This window comes from Corvus kubaryi, unplaced genomic scaffold (genome assembly GCF_017639235.1).
Source record: "Corvus kubaryi isolate FWS band 111438036 unplaced genomic scaffold, C.kubaryi_AGA036_p1.0 66, whole genome shotgun sequence".
Lineage (NCBI taxonomy): Eukaryota > Metazoa > Chordata > Aves > Passeriformes > Corvidae > Corvus > Corvus kubaryi.
In genome coordinates this window covers 20,187,040-20,203,518 of record NW_024582054.1, presented here as the reverse complement: position 1 = coordinate 20,203,518, position 16,479 = coordinate 20,187,040, and the positions used below count along the sequence as shown (strand labels likewise).

General features: G+C 37.9%; 1 protein-coding gene across 16 annotated transcripts in view; it reads right to left on the bottom strand.

Annotated features, from left to right (window-relative positions):
• Nucleotides 1–72: 72 nt before the first annotated feature.
• DGLUCY (D-glutamate cyclase) overlaps nt 73–16,479 on the bottom strand; it is a 48,435-nt gene continuing 32,028 nt past the window's right edge. For 13 of the 16 annotated variants that reach the window (XM_042047162.1, XM_042047148.1, XM_042047154.1 and 10 more), the window contains 7 exons: nt 16,066–16,257; nt 13,815–14,075; nt 13,235–13,334; nt 11,459–11,607; nt 6,567–6,686; nt 5,639–5,790; nt 1,088–3,185 (listed from right to left, as the gene is read on the bottom strand). In XM_042047162.1, coding sequence (XP_041903096.1) covers nt 2,958–3,185; nt 5,639–5,790; nt 6,567–6,686; nt 11,459–11,607; nt 13,235–13,334; nt 13,815–14,075; nt 16,066–16,257 — 1,202 coding nt within the window. In that variant the 3' untranslated portion in view covers nt 1,088–2,957. The other 3 variants (XM_042047161.1, XM_042047163.1, XM_042047164.1) reach the window with 3 other exon arrangements.

The window sequence follows — 16,479 nt, the reverse complement described above, 5'->3', positions numbered from 1 at the left end:
AGTGAAACAAGAACAGCAGTGCAATAATATCTCATTGTAATTGCATGGTTTCTTTGTAAAAGCCAGATCACCTCTTATCATAAATCATTTAATATTCATTCTCCATTTTAAAATTACAGAAAAGAAAGGTAGACCAAGTCATGGTGATGATACCCTCTTCTTGTTGCACAGAGATGTTGTAAGGATAACAATGAAAGGCTGTGTGTGGTCCAGACACCAGAGATGAAAAATCATCTTTTTTTTGGTCTTTTACACCTTGTGAGAGCCTCAAGAATAAGGAAATGACATCGGAGCAACTCTTGATGCAGAAATCATTAGGGGCAGTCACTGCTGTGCTTCTTGCAGCAGCTTTTCAATCATAAGTGAATGGGTGTTGTAGAAGGGCAGCCCGTCCACTTCCATCTCTAGACTGGCAGTATTGCCACTGCGGACCCCGAGCTGCACAAGTGTTTTCAGAAGCTTTTCTTCCTTAAAAAACAAAGAAACGGAGTATAATTAAAATTCTGAATCAGACAAGAGCAGTCATCAAGATCTTTATTTTAATTCTGGGAGAGACTGACCATATCCTCCATATTTATTTTGCCATCAACTTGCAAGTACTATCTCGTCCCAAAGAATATGTTTAGCATCTGGAGCTCAGGGAGTGTCAGATGGTTTATACCCTTGACTGCTATTTAATTACTGAATATTATTGTTCTCCACACTCCCTCAAACAGAACATTAGTGTCAATTCAGAAACATCTATCATTTTTTGCCTGGTTTCAAGTTCCTATATTGCAAAAATCAGAATCAGAGGAACCTCCACCCAAAGTATCTCAAAAATCCATCTGTGGCAGCTGCATCCAGCTGGCTGCAGCTGCATTTTTAAAGAAAAGAACAGAAGGGAAAGAGGATGCACCAGGAGAAAAGGTTATAGAGAGCACCTGGATGGGCTGCACACTCACTTTTCTGCAGCTTCTCTGATCTCTCCGTGCCTTTGGCCCTCTCTTCCCTTTTTCTTACTGATTTTATGAGAATTTTGGTTGCTTAGGGAAGAAGTGGGGACAAAACAACCTCAGAAATTGTGCTTCCTTGGCATGGTCTGAAATAGCATAAACTTTGTTTAGAACTAGTTATTTTCTTGCTTAACTAATATAAGCAGATAACAAAGCATGTTCCAAGTTGAGCTGTAAAAGTACACAGAAGGAACAAAATGCTTTTTTGTGAGCTATGGGCCAGTTAGCATTGTGGGATGAAAAGATGGAATAAAATGAGCTCTGAAAAAACCACAGGGAACAGTGAAATTTGAAGATCTGGTTTCAAGTGGACGCATGTCTGCCATCAACGGCTCTGCTTTTCATTTGTTATGAAATGTACACAGTAAAACTCTTTCTATTTTTTTAGCATTTACTATACTGAGAATTTATTTCTTGAATTCTATTAATAAAAATCCAAGAAAACAAAAATCCTAGCTTCCCCTACACCAACCCGGTGATAAGTTATGTAAGACCTTGAAACACTCACCTACCTATCTTTTCCTCCCTTTCTTTGCTAGGAATGCCTTTTCTGGTCTTTGTCTACCATGCCATTTCCACTTGCATGGAAATTGCTACTGGAACAGTCCTACCAGTGTCCTTGACAAAGAGTTCTCTAGGTTTTAACACTTCTTGTTTGACATTACCACACAATAAACTCCAGCAAAGTTCTTTATCTCCTGGACACAAATGAATCATGAAAAAAAATTATAACGTTAAAATATCTACTCTTATCAAATGTTAGGACTTTTTCCAGGAACACTTCTAAACCACAAAGAATACAGGAGCTGTAGATCTGAATTTAGACACAATATGGTTGTATTTTACATAATAGAGTACATGGTCAAAATGTAATCATTTCTGAATGAAGCAAAGCATGCCCTGTATGACCAATTCAGTTTAATTTTGTAACTTGCTTTCTGAATGCACTTTCTAAAGATCTGTCTTTTATTTCCTGGTAAAACATCCTAGTTCTTAGCTGCAACAAAATTAAATGAGGGTCTGGTTTTCTACTAAAGGAGAAATATGCATAGTTACATGGTGTCAGCAGTGATGCATCTATGTAAGGAAATTATCAGGACACATTAGTAGCATGAAATTTGCTACTTTGTAATTTATAAAATTATAAATATACATCAGTTTATATCATATGAATGTTCATATATATGAATGCAAATATACAACTGATCTTTCTGCACTACAGAGGTTTCTCTTAGCACTGAGTGTATCTAAATGCTTAAGGACAAAGGAGATCTCCTGGGTCGCAAAAGAGATGCCCAAATTGGATACACAAAATGTAATCTCTAAAATGAATGGTTTCTGCTACGTATTTACATATTAGAGCTCTCTGATCTGCTTATATGAGGTAAAAAAGTTTGCTTGCTTAATGCTACATAACTATGCCTGATAAACCATAGTTTGTCATCAAATGCTACTGTTTCCATTTGTAATAAGCAAATACAATGTACAGCACGCTTCCTTAGCTGTACAGTGCTGCAATTTGACCACAGTTCTCTCTTCAGTAAATCATTATGTTGGGAGTGGAGTAACCAGAAAAAATAATCAGAAAAATAGAAAAATACCTTGTTAGTTTGTGCTTTATTCACGGGAACAACTTCCTTATGAATGGCAAAGGTAATAAAGCATACTAAAAATACATCACACCTTCATATATTTATAATATAGTTCATATTCTTAGAGGTCATCATTTAAAAAAACCCCAAACAATACAGTTAATACGCTGCCATTAATGAAGAGTTCAGTAAAAGAACAAATGATTGATATATTAACCTGATTGTGAGATGCAATGAAATGCAGAGTTGACCGTAAGATGTTTAGCATTAGCTACATTTGGATAAGTATGAATGAATTAATTTCATTACAGTCACTTTGATATAACAATACTACAAACATCTGAAAAGCCAAGCCAATACCATAATCAAATTAGTAGGTAAGCAAAGGTAAAGGTAAGCAAAGATTGTTTAGGTCCAATTGTTTCTTGCTCCTGCAGTTCTCGCCACGGAACAAATGCTTTGCAGCATCTGTCGCTAAGATGTGTGTAAAGGCTGATCCAGGAGCACAGAACAATCTGAGTTTGCTGTTCAGTGGGAAGGGAGAGCTCCACAGTTCTGGGGTTTGGCAGCGCAGCCCTGACACTGCTTGAACAAGAGCCTGCAGGGAAATAATGTTGGTGTTTCAGGGGAAGTCTTCACTTAGTAATTATGACCTACAGCATTCATGGAAGTGACATTTTTTGAACAAAAATAAAGCACATGATAAGACAGCTGTCTGCTGCTTAGGCACTCCTTCAAATGTCCTCTTTTCAATTACAAATACAACTATAAACACCAAGATGGATCTGTGTGGTGTTGCTCATTATCTCACTAGGGCAATTATTATACCATTAAATGAAGATGAATTTTGCAGAAAGTAGCCATATAAACATAAATGGTCTGATTTTTTTATACTAATGGAGTATGTGAATACTAATGTATTCAATCTTCTGCATTGTTCACTGTTGTGTGATTTATAATTAAAGATATATTTTCTTGTCTGACATTTAGTCATTTTCTCTCCTCCAGAAAACTGTTTCCATTAATTTTATCTCAATAGATTTTTGTATTGCACTTTCAGTAGCCCATTATTGGCTCATTAATATTCCCAGCTGTATAGCTTAGTAAAACAAAAACAAGAAGGTTTTCCTGTACACAGTATGACATTTAATTACACTATCTCATTACCAGGAATTTTGATCATAGTAATTTTAGGATGCATTAATTTAAAGGTCAAAAACCAGTAGATGCCACTGGAAAAAACATTGAAAACTGAAAAGTAATTAATCTATTTTATGAAAAGACTGTGCTAAAAAGGGCCATATAAGCTTTGTTAAACTATATGGCTGTGCCAAGTGTTGGTATCAGTTTCAGTTTTACGACCTCTGGATAAAAAACTAAGATAGCAAGAACTAAAAAAAAAATGGTGAGATCTACTCTAAAATACTTAAAAGGTGCTTTGTTGGAATTTCATGCAGAATGTGCTGTCATCTCAGGAGAAAAGCTTCTTTGTTTTGGACAGTTTCTATGGTAGATGGATTGCATTTTGCTTAGCATTCTTGGAGGTCACAAACTTAATGCTTTTGTCCAAATCTCTATAGAGGCACTCAGCCAATAAAGCCGAATTTTGAAGTTCCTAAGTTATTGCAAATACGTGGAACAAACCTTATTTAATCATTAAGAGTGTGTGTGTGTGTGTGTGTATATATAGACAGATTTTTTTTAACCACTGCCAAGTTAAAAATAGAGGCATGTGCTTAGCAGGATGAGCACAGATCACAGTCATTTCTCACCCCTCTCAGTTATTTTACTTTTTCTCAGTCTGAAACCTTTGCATTCCCAGAATATCACACTGTACAGAGCTGCATTAGTCAAAACACATTTAAAAATATTCATGTACAAGTTTTTCTCCAACTTTAATTTAGAAACATTCAAAACTAATTGTAGAAAGGTTCCAGAAAGGTGGAAAGATCAGAAGTACGGTACAAAGATCAGAAGTATGGAGTGGCTACTGCATAAGAACTGTGACTTGATTTTGGAAGCAGACATCTAAAGGACACTAAAACAGAGAGTTATAAAATCATGAATGATGCTAAGGAAGCAAACAGGGAATTTTAATCACTGTATCTCGATACAGGGATTTCTTGGATTGCCCATAAAATTGTAGCACTGTCTTCTGCTTGAAGTTAGAAGACATGAACACATTCATATTGAAGGATTTTTATTTGCAACCTGTTTTGGATCCTTTGTGGAACAGTCTAAGTACAGTGTGGCTGCTTCTTCACAAGGAATCCCCAAAAGTCCCTGAAGACCTTGTGTCTTAGGTTACAATGTAAGATGTAACCAAAAGTATGTATTCTATCACCAGCTCTTAAAACCAGGTGGGGCAGGGTTCTTTGTCTCTTCCATGACACATCCCTGATAACTCCCTCCAGGAGATATCTTCTGTTAATGGGCCATCCAGCCTCACTGCATGACTCATAGAATTACATCATCCCGTTGTGAGATGCTCCACCCAGGGGGAGGAACCAAGCATTCCTACCTGGATATAATCTGAGGTGTGGAACACCACAATGAGCCCTCACCTACTGGGTTCCCAGAGGACAAGAGCTACATAACCACCACTGGACCTTCAGAGGAAGACCAGACCCTTCTACAGGATCACTGCTTCTACAGAACCGTATCTACCACTTCAAAGAGGGCTTCAGCCACCCCTTCATGGGACTGCTACCACCACCCTGCCCAGCAGGGTATCAGGTCATATCCTGACTCTGTCAGGTTAAGCCAGTATTTCTGTATTATTGCCTTGTTATATATACTAGTAAAGAACTGTTATTCCTATTTCTCATATAATTGCCTGAAAGCCCCTTAATTTCAAAATTATAGTAATTTGGAGGGAAGGGGGTTACATTTTCCATTCCAAGGGAGGCTCCTGCCTTCCTTAGCAGACACCTGTCTTTTAAACCTTGTGAAGGTAAGGTATTGAACTGGACTAGGCAGGATTCAGCAGCTGGTGGCCACTTCCATCTATGTGTCATGAGCAAGTCTCAACCCCTCGTGCACAGGAATTACCTTGGTGACGGACGGAAGTGCCGGCAGCCAGAGCCTCTGGCTCGGTGCCCGTGGAAAGCCGACGGCTCTGCGCAGGTAGCGGTCGTGGATCTCACAGGAGCGCAGCACAGACAGAGCACAGGCGATGGCATAGCCACCCCAGTTAGAGACCCCTGCAAAAGTGACACTGAAACCAGACTGCAAAAATTGGCTGCTTAGTGTCCAGAGTGTGTCAGAGACACCTGGGTTAGGAACAGAGAAATCTGAGCCCAAGAACAATACAGACCATCCAGTTCACAAGTTGGTCCTTGCTGAACACCTCTCTCTCACTGTGAATTTTATTTCATGCTGGTGTATAAGAGAATTTTAACTGTAACATTCAACTTCAGTTGAATATTAAGAATGTACATTTGTCCTTGAGTGATTATTGAAAGAACTTATCTCTTTGTAAAGGAGCAATATGACTAATTTATGCCTGATACGAGCACACTCACAGAAGTTTATCAATTATACTGAAAATTTGTATGTGCACAGACATTTTAATTCCCACACAGATCACTTCTGCAGTCTTCCTTATGGATTTTTGTTATTGAGTAACCTGGTCTAGTGAAAGGTTTCCTGCCCATGGCAGGAGGAGTAGGAACTGGATGATCTTCAAGGTTCATTCAAACCCAAGCCATTTTTGGATGGATTCTATGGTTCTGTGATTTTATACAATGTGTGATTTTTCAAGAATACTCAGGATTTGCCCTATTTCCAATTAAATACACTTTGTTCATTGAACATTCTCAATTTTCAGTCAGTTCTTCTGAAGCAACAGGACCTTAACTCTTCAGAAAACGTACATAATACTGAGATAGATTCGTTTGCCAGGGAAAAGACAAATGTTTCCTTGTCAGTTCTATTCTCAAACACCAGCTACTGTCCCACCCCACCAAAAATCCCTTACCAGCTACAACAGTAAAATCAGCTTCAACATCACAAGCTATAACATCTCCATTTTTTATGTGCTTCTTTACAGCATCTTTTACTTTGCCCATTCCTAATTCATTTCCTCCATCTCCAACACCTTTATAAAAGAGAAGAAGACAAAATGAGTATGAACACAGCATATAAATGACAATCCCTCTAGAAGGCATCCAGTGTCTTCCCCACAGTTGCTGTGACAGTTCACAGCTCCATATGAGATGGTTTATCCTTTTTCATCCACACTGCCTAAAAACAGAAGACTGTGAATGAAATAGCTGAAAGCATCATCTATTACATGCCAGCCTCTAGGTTTATACAAGCAATGTACACTGTACATTGTGTGCATACAAAAGAGATCAAAACTATCAAGTGGTTGTGAACTGCAGACAGAATTAAGACAATAAACTTTGCTTATGGAAGGTCTTACATGAGTGTTCTATGTACTGCATTATCACAAGTACATCAAGAGAGAGAAGATAGAAAATTAAACCAAAATAAACCTGAGAAATTAGCTGGCAATTCTATAATACAGCAAGCATAGAAAACTTTGGCTTGTTACAAGCTTTAATCAAAAAAAACCAGAATAGAAATAGTAACTACTGCAGAAAGACAAGCAAAAATATACATAAGGATTTGGGCAGAAGTAGGCCTGACTGCACTGCCCATCTGTTTGATACAGATCACTAATGTGCCACAGTACCCAAAGAGCCCAGCCCTGTGTACTATTACTGTTTTCATTTTCCATAGTCATTTACCAAAACGACAGCTAGTCTTTATTTTTTAAAGTGCTCTTATGTACTGCATGTGGGGCATTGATTTTTGTTGCACAAATAGAAATACTGTGTATCTGTCTTAGTGATTTTAGTGAAATTAGTGGGATCTGTGTAATTTCAGAAAAATTCTGGGCAACCCTATATTTAGGACATAAAGTTGTCAGATGTCATTTAGAGACCTGGAGATGAAGGTAACATATAAACTAGCAGTTTACATAAAAGCTGGATAGCACCTCTAATCTCTCATCAATATATTAAAAACATACTAAAAAATTTCATCTATTTAGTTGGAAACTAAAATTTCTCTTTCATCTGTTAGTCTGAATGGCATTGTCTTCAATTTGAAGATTTTACAGAAAAATCCTAGACAATGTCTGTGAAACAGAACAGTGAAGAGCTCCAAGTCCTCGCTGCAATGTATCAGATTTGAATTTGAAATATGACTGTGCTCTAATGCATAGCATGTGTTACAGGAGAGAAATTACAATATTTATAATTTACACTTCAGCCCTGAAAACTGGTAAATTTAACACTTTTAGTTACTGCATAAATATCTCATGTGTCTGTAGCAAATTTCTTCTTTAAGTGAAATGGAAAGTTATTTCTCAGCAGCAATTTTTTATTTGATTCCTTAAGTCTATCCAGTCAAGTGGGGCATAACTGAGTGACACATAGCTTACGTAAAATGATTTGCCATGGAACAGCTACTTTTTTTTATCTTTAATAATCTGCTCACATTTATTTCACCATTGGGAGTTAATGGTGCTTTCAAAAATCTGTTCATTGGTAGTACTTTTCAAACAGGTATTGATTCAATCCTGGTGCTTCTATCCTCATATATAAATATGGAAGTTCTGCTTTGTAAGAATCTGATTTTTCTTATACTCAAAATTAAAATTTTTGCTCCTAATATTCTTTAAAAAGGCTAAGATGAATTTCTTGTCCCATGAAGATAACCAACAGTTTCTTTAACTGAAAGATATCCACTGCTCAGGGCTTTTTCTATCAGTCCTGCTTTGCTTTTCTTGTCTTTGTGGGAGTCCTGTCACCAGGATGGCAGCACGATTAGGAGATCTACTGCTGTGGATGTATCCCATTTGTGTGACACTGGGAGGAAAAGAACACCCCACTGAAAAAGTCTCCTGTCCCATCTGTTTTCTTCTTCCTCCACACATTGCCAGAGATCTGTTTTACTGTAGATCTCCAGAGTGAAATTCACCTGTGCAAACACAGCCATCCACACGAGCCAGTCAGTTACACTGCTTTTAAAGTCAGCAGAAAGAAACACTCCCTTCACACATTCAGTTCATCTCACCCCAAGGCAGACATCTCAAATATAGATGTCTGAAAATAGGCAAGATAAATCCTCTTCTAAAGGCCCAATTGCTTTCCAGGCAAAGGAAAAATAGTTCTGCTGGATCTTCCATGCACGTTCCCACTGACTACATTGTTTTCTGAAACTACATTCATGAAATATGCAGGAGATGCCAGTCTTCTGTGCTAAAAATCTTTATGAAAGGGAAATGTGTGACCCCATTTTTTCATGCAGTACTTTGGAAAGCTTTTAATCAGCTCCTACATAAATAGCATATAGCTATGTCAATTGTATGACAGCTGAAAAAAGTCATATGTGGTTCCAGTACATCTCTTAATCTTTCATTTCAGTCTTATGTGGAAAATTAGTCCCTTCCAAACTCAGCCTTTCATGTTTTCTTACTCTGTGAATTCCTCAAGGCTGCTCCTTACTCCTTGAGTTTTTAGGATGTCAGTACCCATACAATTGTAAGCATTGCTCATGCTTTGTCTGTGGTCAAACTACAGGATCAGATTTTTTTAAAAACACAGATCTTGTTTTAAATGGAACTTGACAGCAATTAATCAGCATGTAACAAATGCTCTAACATTTCCCCTCTCCACCTACTGACACAGTGGTTCTTGCCATGGAGCATACTATATAAAGAACTTCTGTAGGCTGAAAACTTGATCTTTCTAGTATTCTAGCCCATAAGGCTATTCGAGTACTCCACCCTAATGATGTACAATGTTTGCATTTATTTTGGAACCAGTCATATGCCTCCAAATTCCTACTGACCATATAGAAAGTTGAAGATAGCCCCACCAGAAAAAAATTGATCCTCATCAGTAGCAATACACTGCTATCAGTAATGGGACAAGACACAAAGGCCACAGCCCAGTGGCTAAGTTAAACTAAGCTTTGCAGAAACGCATTGAAAAACCCAACAGCCAACCCAAGAAATTGCTGCCCAATTACAAAAAACAGATACAAAAAATTAGTGTGATAAGCAAAACAAGAAATGTTAACTAGGTAACAGACAGTGCAAGAAACAATTACAGTTTTTTTCTATAGATACTCAATTAGTTCCCCAGAGCAGAATACCCACATACACAAATGCCGTGGGAGATGAGAGCAGATTCCTTCATTGTCCTTTGAAGCCTCCGACTTGTTAAACTATTTTCTATGCAGATATCTCTTTAGAGAAAGTTCACAGCACTGAGACATAGTGAATCTGAATAACTGCTTTTCTTCTTTTTCACAAGCCTGTGGTATTTTTTATTAATTGCAATTTGTAGAATATTTGAATATTCAGAGAATGTTTGAAACAAACTACATTCTGCTGAATAGATTCAAATTCTCAGCTGGCAGAACATTCCTAACTCCAGCAAATGAATAATATACCTTGAGCTGCTGAGGGAGATATTTGAAGAGATTAGGGTATTTTTACTAAAGGAATCAGGTTGTGATGTTATGTAAGTAGCTGGAGAGATCAAGTTCTTGTATCAACAACCTAAAATCAGGGACAAGAGTTGAAACTAACAGCAGCAGATAAAGCTCTGAGGCATTTTGCCAGACATCTTTACAAAACAGAGCTTCTCCTATACTTAGTCGATCTTTGTCCTCTGTTGAGATTGCCAAGACAGTGCCATCTAGAGTACTTCCTTTTGAATGTTGGAAGGTACTTCTTATGAATAGGAAAAAAACTGAATTAAATCTAAATACAAAGTATTGCAAATTTTACAATAATAAAAAAAATCAGTGAAGTCCTCTGCTGCACAGCTTTTAAATGATACCAATACAGTGAAATCAGACCATGAATTAACTCTGCAGAAGCTCTCTAAATTCTGTGGAAACATTTGAAAAACAACAAAACTGAGAAGCCAAAGTTCCCATACTTTTGGTAACACTTAGAAGCAAGTCCACAGCACTATAAGAAGAAAAAAAGCTAAATTAGCAGACATGTTCTGATGTGGCAGTCTGGCCTGGGTACTTATTTCCAATTTAATTTTAATATTTATAGGGATTATATATCTCCAAACCTCTCATTTGGGCCACACATGGTAGCAGGAAGCATTTGATTGTACAAGAATGTTGTACAATGGTCTATGGCATATTTTTTCAAAACCAGATACGAATAAGTTTTCAAGAAAAAAAGGTTTATTGCCTAAAGAGAGGAGCAGCATGCTGACAAAAGCATTCTCGTTAGAGGGACTAGCAAAGGGCAATGTTGTTTTGGTGGGAAGGACAAGGCATTCCTTTAAGGATTCTTACTGTACACACATATTTTGTTAGAGAAGGCACTATTATAATAGATGCAAGTATGTAATTCCTGCTTAAAGGGATGTACTGCTAAAGACAATATAAACAAAGATTCTATCCAGATTGCTGATTTAACTTAGGTGTAACAATCATAAACCCAATACTTTAATAAGTAATGTTACCATCCAATAACCATTTACTTTCTATGCTGCCTTTAACACATAAAATACAGAATGGATTCACTATTAAAAACTCCACTTAGAGTGTATGTACATACACTTACGTACAGGTAATACACCTGGCCTTGCTTTTTTTCCCTTAAATAACTTTGAAATCAACTTTTTTTTTTTTTTTGACTGTGAGAATCCTATAATAGAAACTTGCCATTTTTCTCCAGCAATGGTCTCTTCAAATTCAACCAACAAATGGCTGTAGCCTGAAAGCAGCTACTCAGCACCTGCCTCCTGCTCCCCTTCACTACCACTAAGAGGTCCTGTTTTGTGCTTCTCTTGCTTCTGAGAAGTCACACAAACTCACACTTACCTGTTGTTGTGACCCCTGGAATGGTTTGTGCAGCTAAAAATAGTTCATCTATGGGATCCACAAGATGTTTAATGTTAACTTTCCTGGCATTGTAATAATTGCCATCAGCAGCCATCCCAGCACGCTCTATTGCTACCAGGTGATCAAATCTGGTTAGAGGTGAATGAAAAAACAGAGGGGAAAAGTCAAAGCTGTGATTTTCACATGAAAAATTCTTCTGTTGGCTGCTTGTGCTTGGTTCTACTTCTTGACCATTTGGGATTCAAGGTAAAACTTGGATACTGTTTTGTTATTTCTGAATGTAGTTCTCTGTGGGTTTTTTTTTCAAAGGCTAGCTCAGTTTTTTTTTTAATAGCTTTAGTGCAGCTCCCCCAAACCACATTTGCTATCAAGAAATGGAGAAGCTCATGCAATCCTCCTAGCCAGCAATCGTTTGGGTCAGCCATCTGGCCTGCCTCTGTTCCACATTAAAGCAGGTGGTATCTTGTAAAATATTAATACACTTGCACTCTGCGAGTGTATTCAAAGAAAACAAAAAAGTGGAAAACTAATGATCATCTAAATCCGTGTTAGTGCAAATATATTTTCTGCTTAAAGTACATTGCTTGACAAATATTCAACTGTTTCTAGTTAGGCAATGTGTGGGTTTGGGTCTTTAGATTTGGGGGATTTATTTTTTAAGTGTATGGCTATTTTGTTGGTTATGAAAGCAGGCAGATGTGCTGTGGCTCTCCTACATTTTAAGTAGAACTTTAGTACTCAGTTCTGCCACTGTATGTTAGAATTAAGTTATTTTGCTTCTGTTTCTCCAATTTTACTGTCAAGAGATTACTAATTCTGCTGAATTACTTAATGTTCTTGTGGGTGGGTATCTACAGTGATTCTAGAGACCTTCAGCAGGTTAGTTGTCTACCTAAAAAATTACTTCAGCTTTTTGGGACTAAGGGACCAATTTAAATAGAATCTGCCTGTACTTTTATTAAGCATAGCTATAAAAGACATTTTTAAAACAATACACAAAAAATGAAAACAGTATCATGCATACTATTACAGTACACACTAACCTGTGGAAAGAAATGGGAATTGAATAAGCTAATGAAGCAAATACCAGGGTGAAAGACCTTTTTATTAAAGAATACAAACTGAAGGCAACTACATTAAAATACTTTATGAGGAAAGATGAATAAAAATGAGTAATGTATGCCTACTTCAAGGAAATTTAAGTTGCCTGCTAAGTCATGAAATGAGCAAACAGCTACTTAGCAAATTCTCCAGTGCATTAACCCTAATCACACCACTACAAACACACAAGACTATTAAGTCAGGTCATATTCCCCAGTTGTCATACTAGAGCTAAAGCTCTAGAAAATGAACACACTCCACAGCTCTTTTCATAGCTCTTTCACTGATTTTGATATAATACTTTTTGATCTTCTCACTGATTTAAAAATTGGTAAAATAATATATAGTGTGTGTATATATATTTCCAGAATAACAGCTGAAAAACTTCTAGCAGTTTTTTGAAGGAAAAGAGCTATTGATATATGAAGAATTGTTTCCTTTTTGTACCCCAGAAGTGCATAATTGCAGAATAATGTGGAATTCTGTACTCTGTGTGTGGTCCAATAACAGTGTTTGGGTTCGAAGTTTGTTCTGCTCATTCCAAGTCTTAAGGATTTACTTGTAGCCATTGTGCCTTCTCAGACCATGGTCCTTATTTTTATTATAGTTTTGCACAGTAGAGGTGTGACCCATTCTCAGAAACGGAATACGTACCTAGGTCTTCCAGGATTCCCATTCTCACACAAAAACATTAAAGCTGAATCAGCATTTTGCCTTTGATAACTCAGTAGAGGGATGGGTTTCTTCAGGATTCCTAAAGGAAAGCAAAATGAAATTCAGATACTAAATACTTTTCCTTTTGTTTGATGTGTGTTTGAGTGAATTTAAAAAAAAAAAGAAAGCAAAATTGCTAGAACAGTAAGAATTAAAATCAAGAACTTTATACAATTCTTGATGAGCTCCCTGTATTTTTATTTTAATTTAAACTTGTTTCAATGTAAATGCTATTAAACAGGACCTTGAGGTAGAAAACAGGTCTACAAGAATAAGAGCAGACATCCAGAATTTATCCCAAGCAACTCATCCAGAATCAGTACCCAGATATGTACACATTAACTTGATGCCAGCTAGGTTTAACAAAATGTCATCGTAGCAATGCTGAGCAGAGCTTAGAGGATGAATTCTGATTCATTCTCTGGGGAAAAAAACTCCTGTACTAAGTGACAGATTAAAACTGAAGCAAGCCTTGGCTCAAATTAGAAAGATAAAAACTGAAAAAAACCGTGTCTCTTACCTAGTTGAACAGCTTCTTCCATAATCTTTTTATTCAGATCCATGGCTCGCTGATCTGTAACTATGGCAACCTGCTTCTCCAAGGCCTGCAGCATGGCTGCGATGGCAAGGGCTCCCGGGGGGCCGTCGTTCTCCTCGGGCGGCTCGTGGGCGCAGTGGGTGGGAAATCCCGTGGTTATCAGCACGGAGCCAGCGTGGGACAGCGCCAGGCAGGCCCGCAGCAGCTCACCCCGGCGCCGCAGGTGCACCACGCCCCGCTCTCCTAGACAAGTGGTTTTAGAGAGAGCGGTACACTTCTGGGTATCACTCTCCTGGCCAAGTTCCCTCTGGGTGAAAGTACATACTTTAGTGACATAAAACGGGTTTAAAAAAAAAGAGAGGAAAAACTTCTGGTCAAGGCAGGAATTGGGGTAATTTCCTCAGGAAACCTAAGAAGATGTAGGATATGAGTAATGAAGATAATGGGCTGTTCTTCCAGGTTAAGAATGTCCAATTCTGAAAATTATTATAACTAGCATTTCTAGGTATGAGTGCAAATAGCTTTTTCTGAGAGCTTATTGCATATTGTTTCCTTTCCTTTAGCCCTCTGCTTTCCTTTGACAGTCTTGCTAGACCAGGTTTAGCTACTGAAGCTAGACTGCAACTCAAGCATCCCACACCTTAGTTATAATGCAGACTTCAGATGTGTAAGCTGCTCCTTTGTCTCTATTTAACTCCATCCACTTCGGGAAGAGCTAATTCCCAAATAAATGTCACTTAATGAAATGATTAACCTCAGAAGTGAGGCTTCAGAGACATTTTAAGTTACCTGGGGACTTTTTAAACTCAATGAATACAGTGGTATCCAGGTGACTACTAGAAGTTCTTGTAACACTTCATGTAGTAGAGAACCATGTTATCAGACCTTGAGAAACAGGTGAATATTAACAGAAGTTTCTTCTCATGGGTCAGTCCCTAAATAGGCAACACTGTTTTCTGTGTATGGCTTTCATTGCTCAAACACTTCCTATCCCATGTCCCTTCCCTGTCACTTGGAAAAAAGTTCACAGCTCAGTTCTTTCGATTTGCTAGCACTCAAGAAAACCATGAATACCAGCATGATGGGCTCATAGAGATAAGTCTTCACTGTTGTTTTCCAATCTCCTCACATCTTCATCCTTCTCGCTCCCCTCATCCCCACATTTTCCTCTTTTTGTCCTCAGTTTCCCCTTTGGCATTTATCCCTCTGTTCCTCCTAAATAACACACAGGCAATACACAGATAATGGATAGATAAAAAAGTTCAGAACAAAACTTAGCATAAGCAGAATATAAGTCTCTGAGAAGAGGGGTATACTGACTGAGACAAAGTACTGTACTCTCCTTTAGCAATAAAATGAGCTAACTCTTAAGTTAGGTCCCGTATTTCTGCAGAGTGTGGCACTGTGCCAAGCCAACTCCAGAGAGTGGGAAAGGAGAGGCCTTGTGAGCAAAAATAAACAGACCCAAATGTATGCACACAGCCCAAACCCGGAGCTTGGGAGTGCTGGGCGTAAGCTGTTTTCCACTACTGCCTACAGAGGATTTCAGAAAATTTATGGCACACTGAGCTCAGACTTTACAGTAGCCAGAGGGGACTAACTCAGTGTGTATTTTAGGAATGGTTGCACTACTCAGTTTGCCTTTGCTTCCCTCTCTTCCTTGTACACACAGGCAGCCCTACCTACACAACCAGCCACTACCTTCTGTGGTGACATGGTCACTGATAGATATGTCAGCAGAAATTAAGATAATTCCACCCATCAGAGAGCAGTGTTTGAAAAACACATGCAACTACTAGAATTTTCTAGTAAGAGCACAGTAGTCATGAATATATGTAAAGAAATGTGCTATTTACTCTACAGTGAACACCCATGTAGCTGTTACCAGCAAGCTGAGGTACCCTGTACTTTACATACCAATTTCAGTTTTATTCTGTAACAGTTCTTATTCCCTGGGGACTCTCCAGTCTGCTGTAAACATCAGTGCTCCTGTGATGTTTGAGAGCATATAGTCATCAAGATCAGATGAATGGTTTTGGCCAGACTCTGATATTAACTACACTAACAGAAAATATAAGACCTAATTATATAAATTCACTGCATTCCACAAAGAATTCGTAAAACCACCTTTAGATTCTTACTGTGTTCTTGAATTTTAAATATGTAAAAAGGCAGGTTAGGTGGTATCTACCCCACAACGAATGCATTAAAGGGAGACAGTTTTTGTTTATACCTGGATCTATTCCAATTAGAGTCTCCAGAGTCTTTATCTTCTGTGCTGCTTCTGCTGACACAATACTGAAACGCAGAGGATCTTGAGAGATGCAGTGGACCTGTGGGACTCCTCCTAAGGATCTGACATTGTCATTCTTCAGGTCGGTAATGAACATGCAGCCAGGAGAATGAGTAAAAGCTAATGGAGCACCTAAAATGAATGAAAAAGCTTCAGTTAAATGTTATTATTGCAACATAATGAATTATCAGGATGATAAAATTTTGAAAAGCTACTTCATATAACAACAGAGTCCCTGCCTGATGACACTTACAAAAATAGGTTATATTTTAAATTTACACTGCAGTAATTAATACACTTTGAGAAAGAAATATATGCCTGTACATCTGAAAATGTTTTCACTTTTAAAAAGCT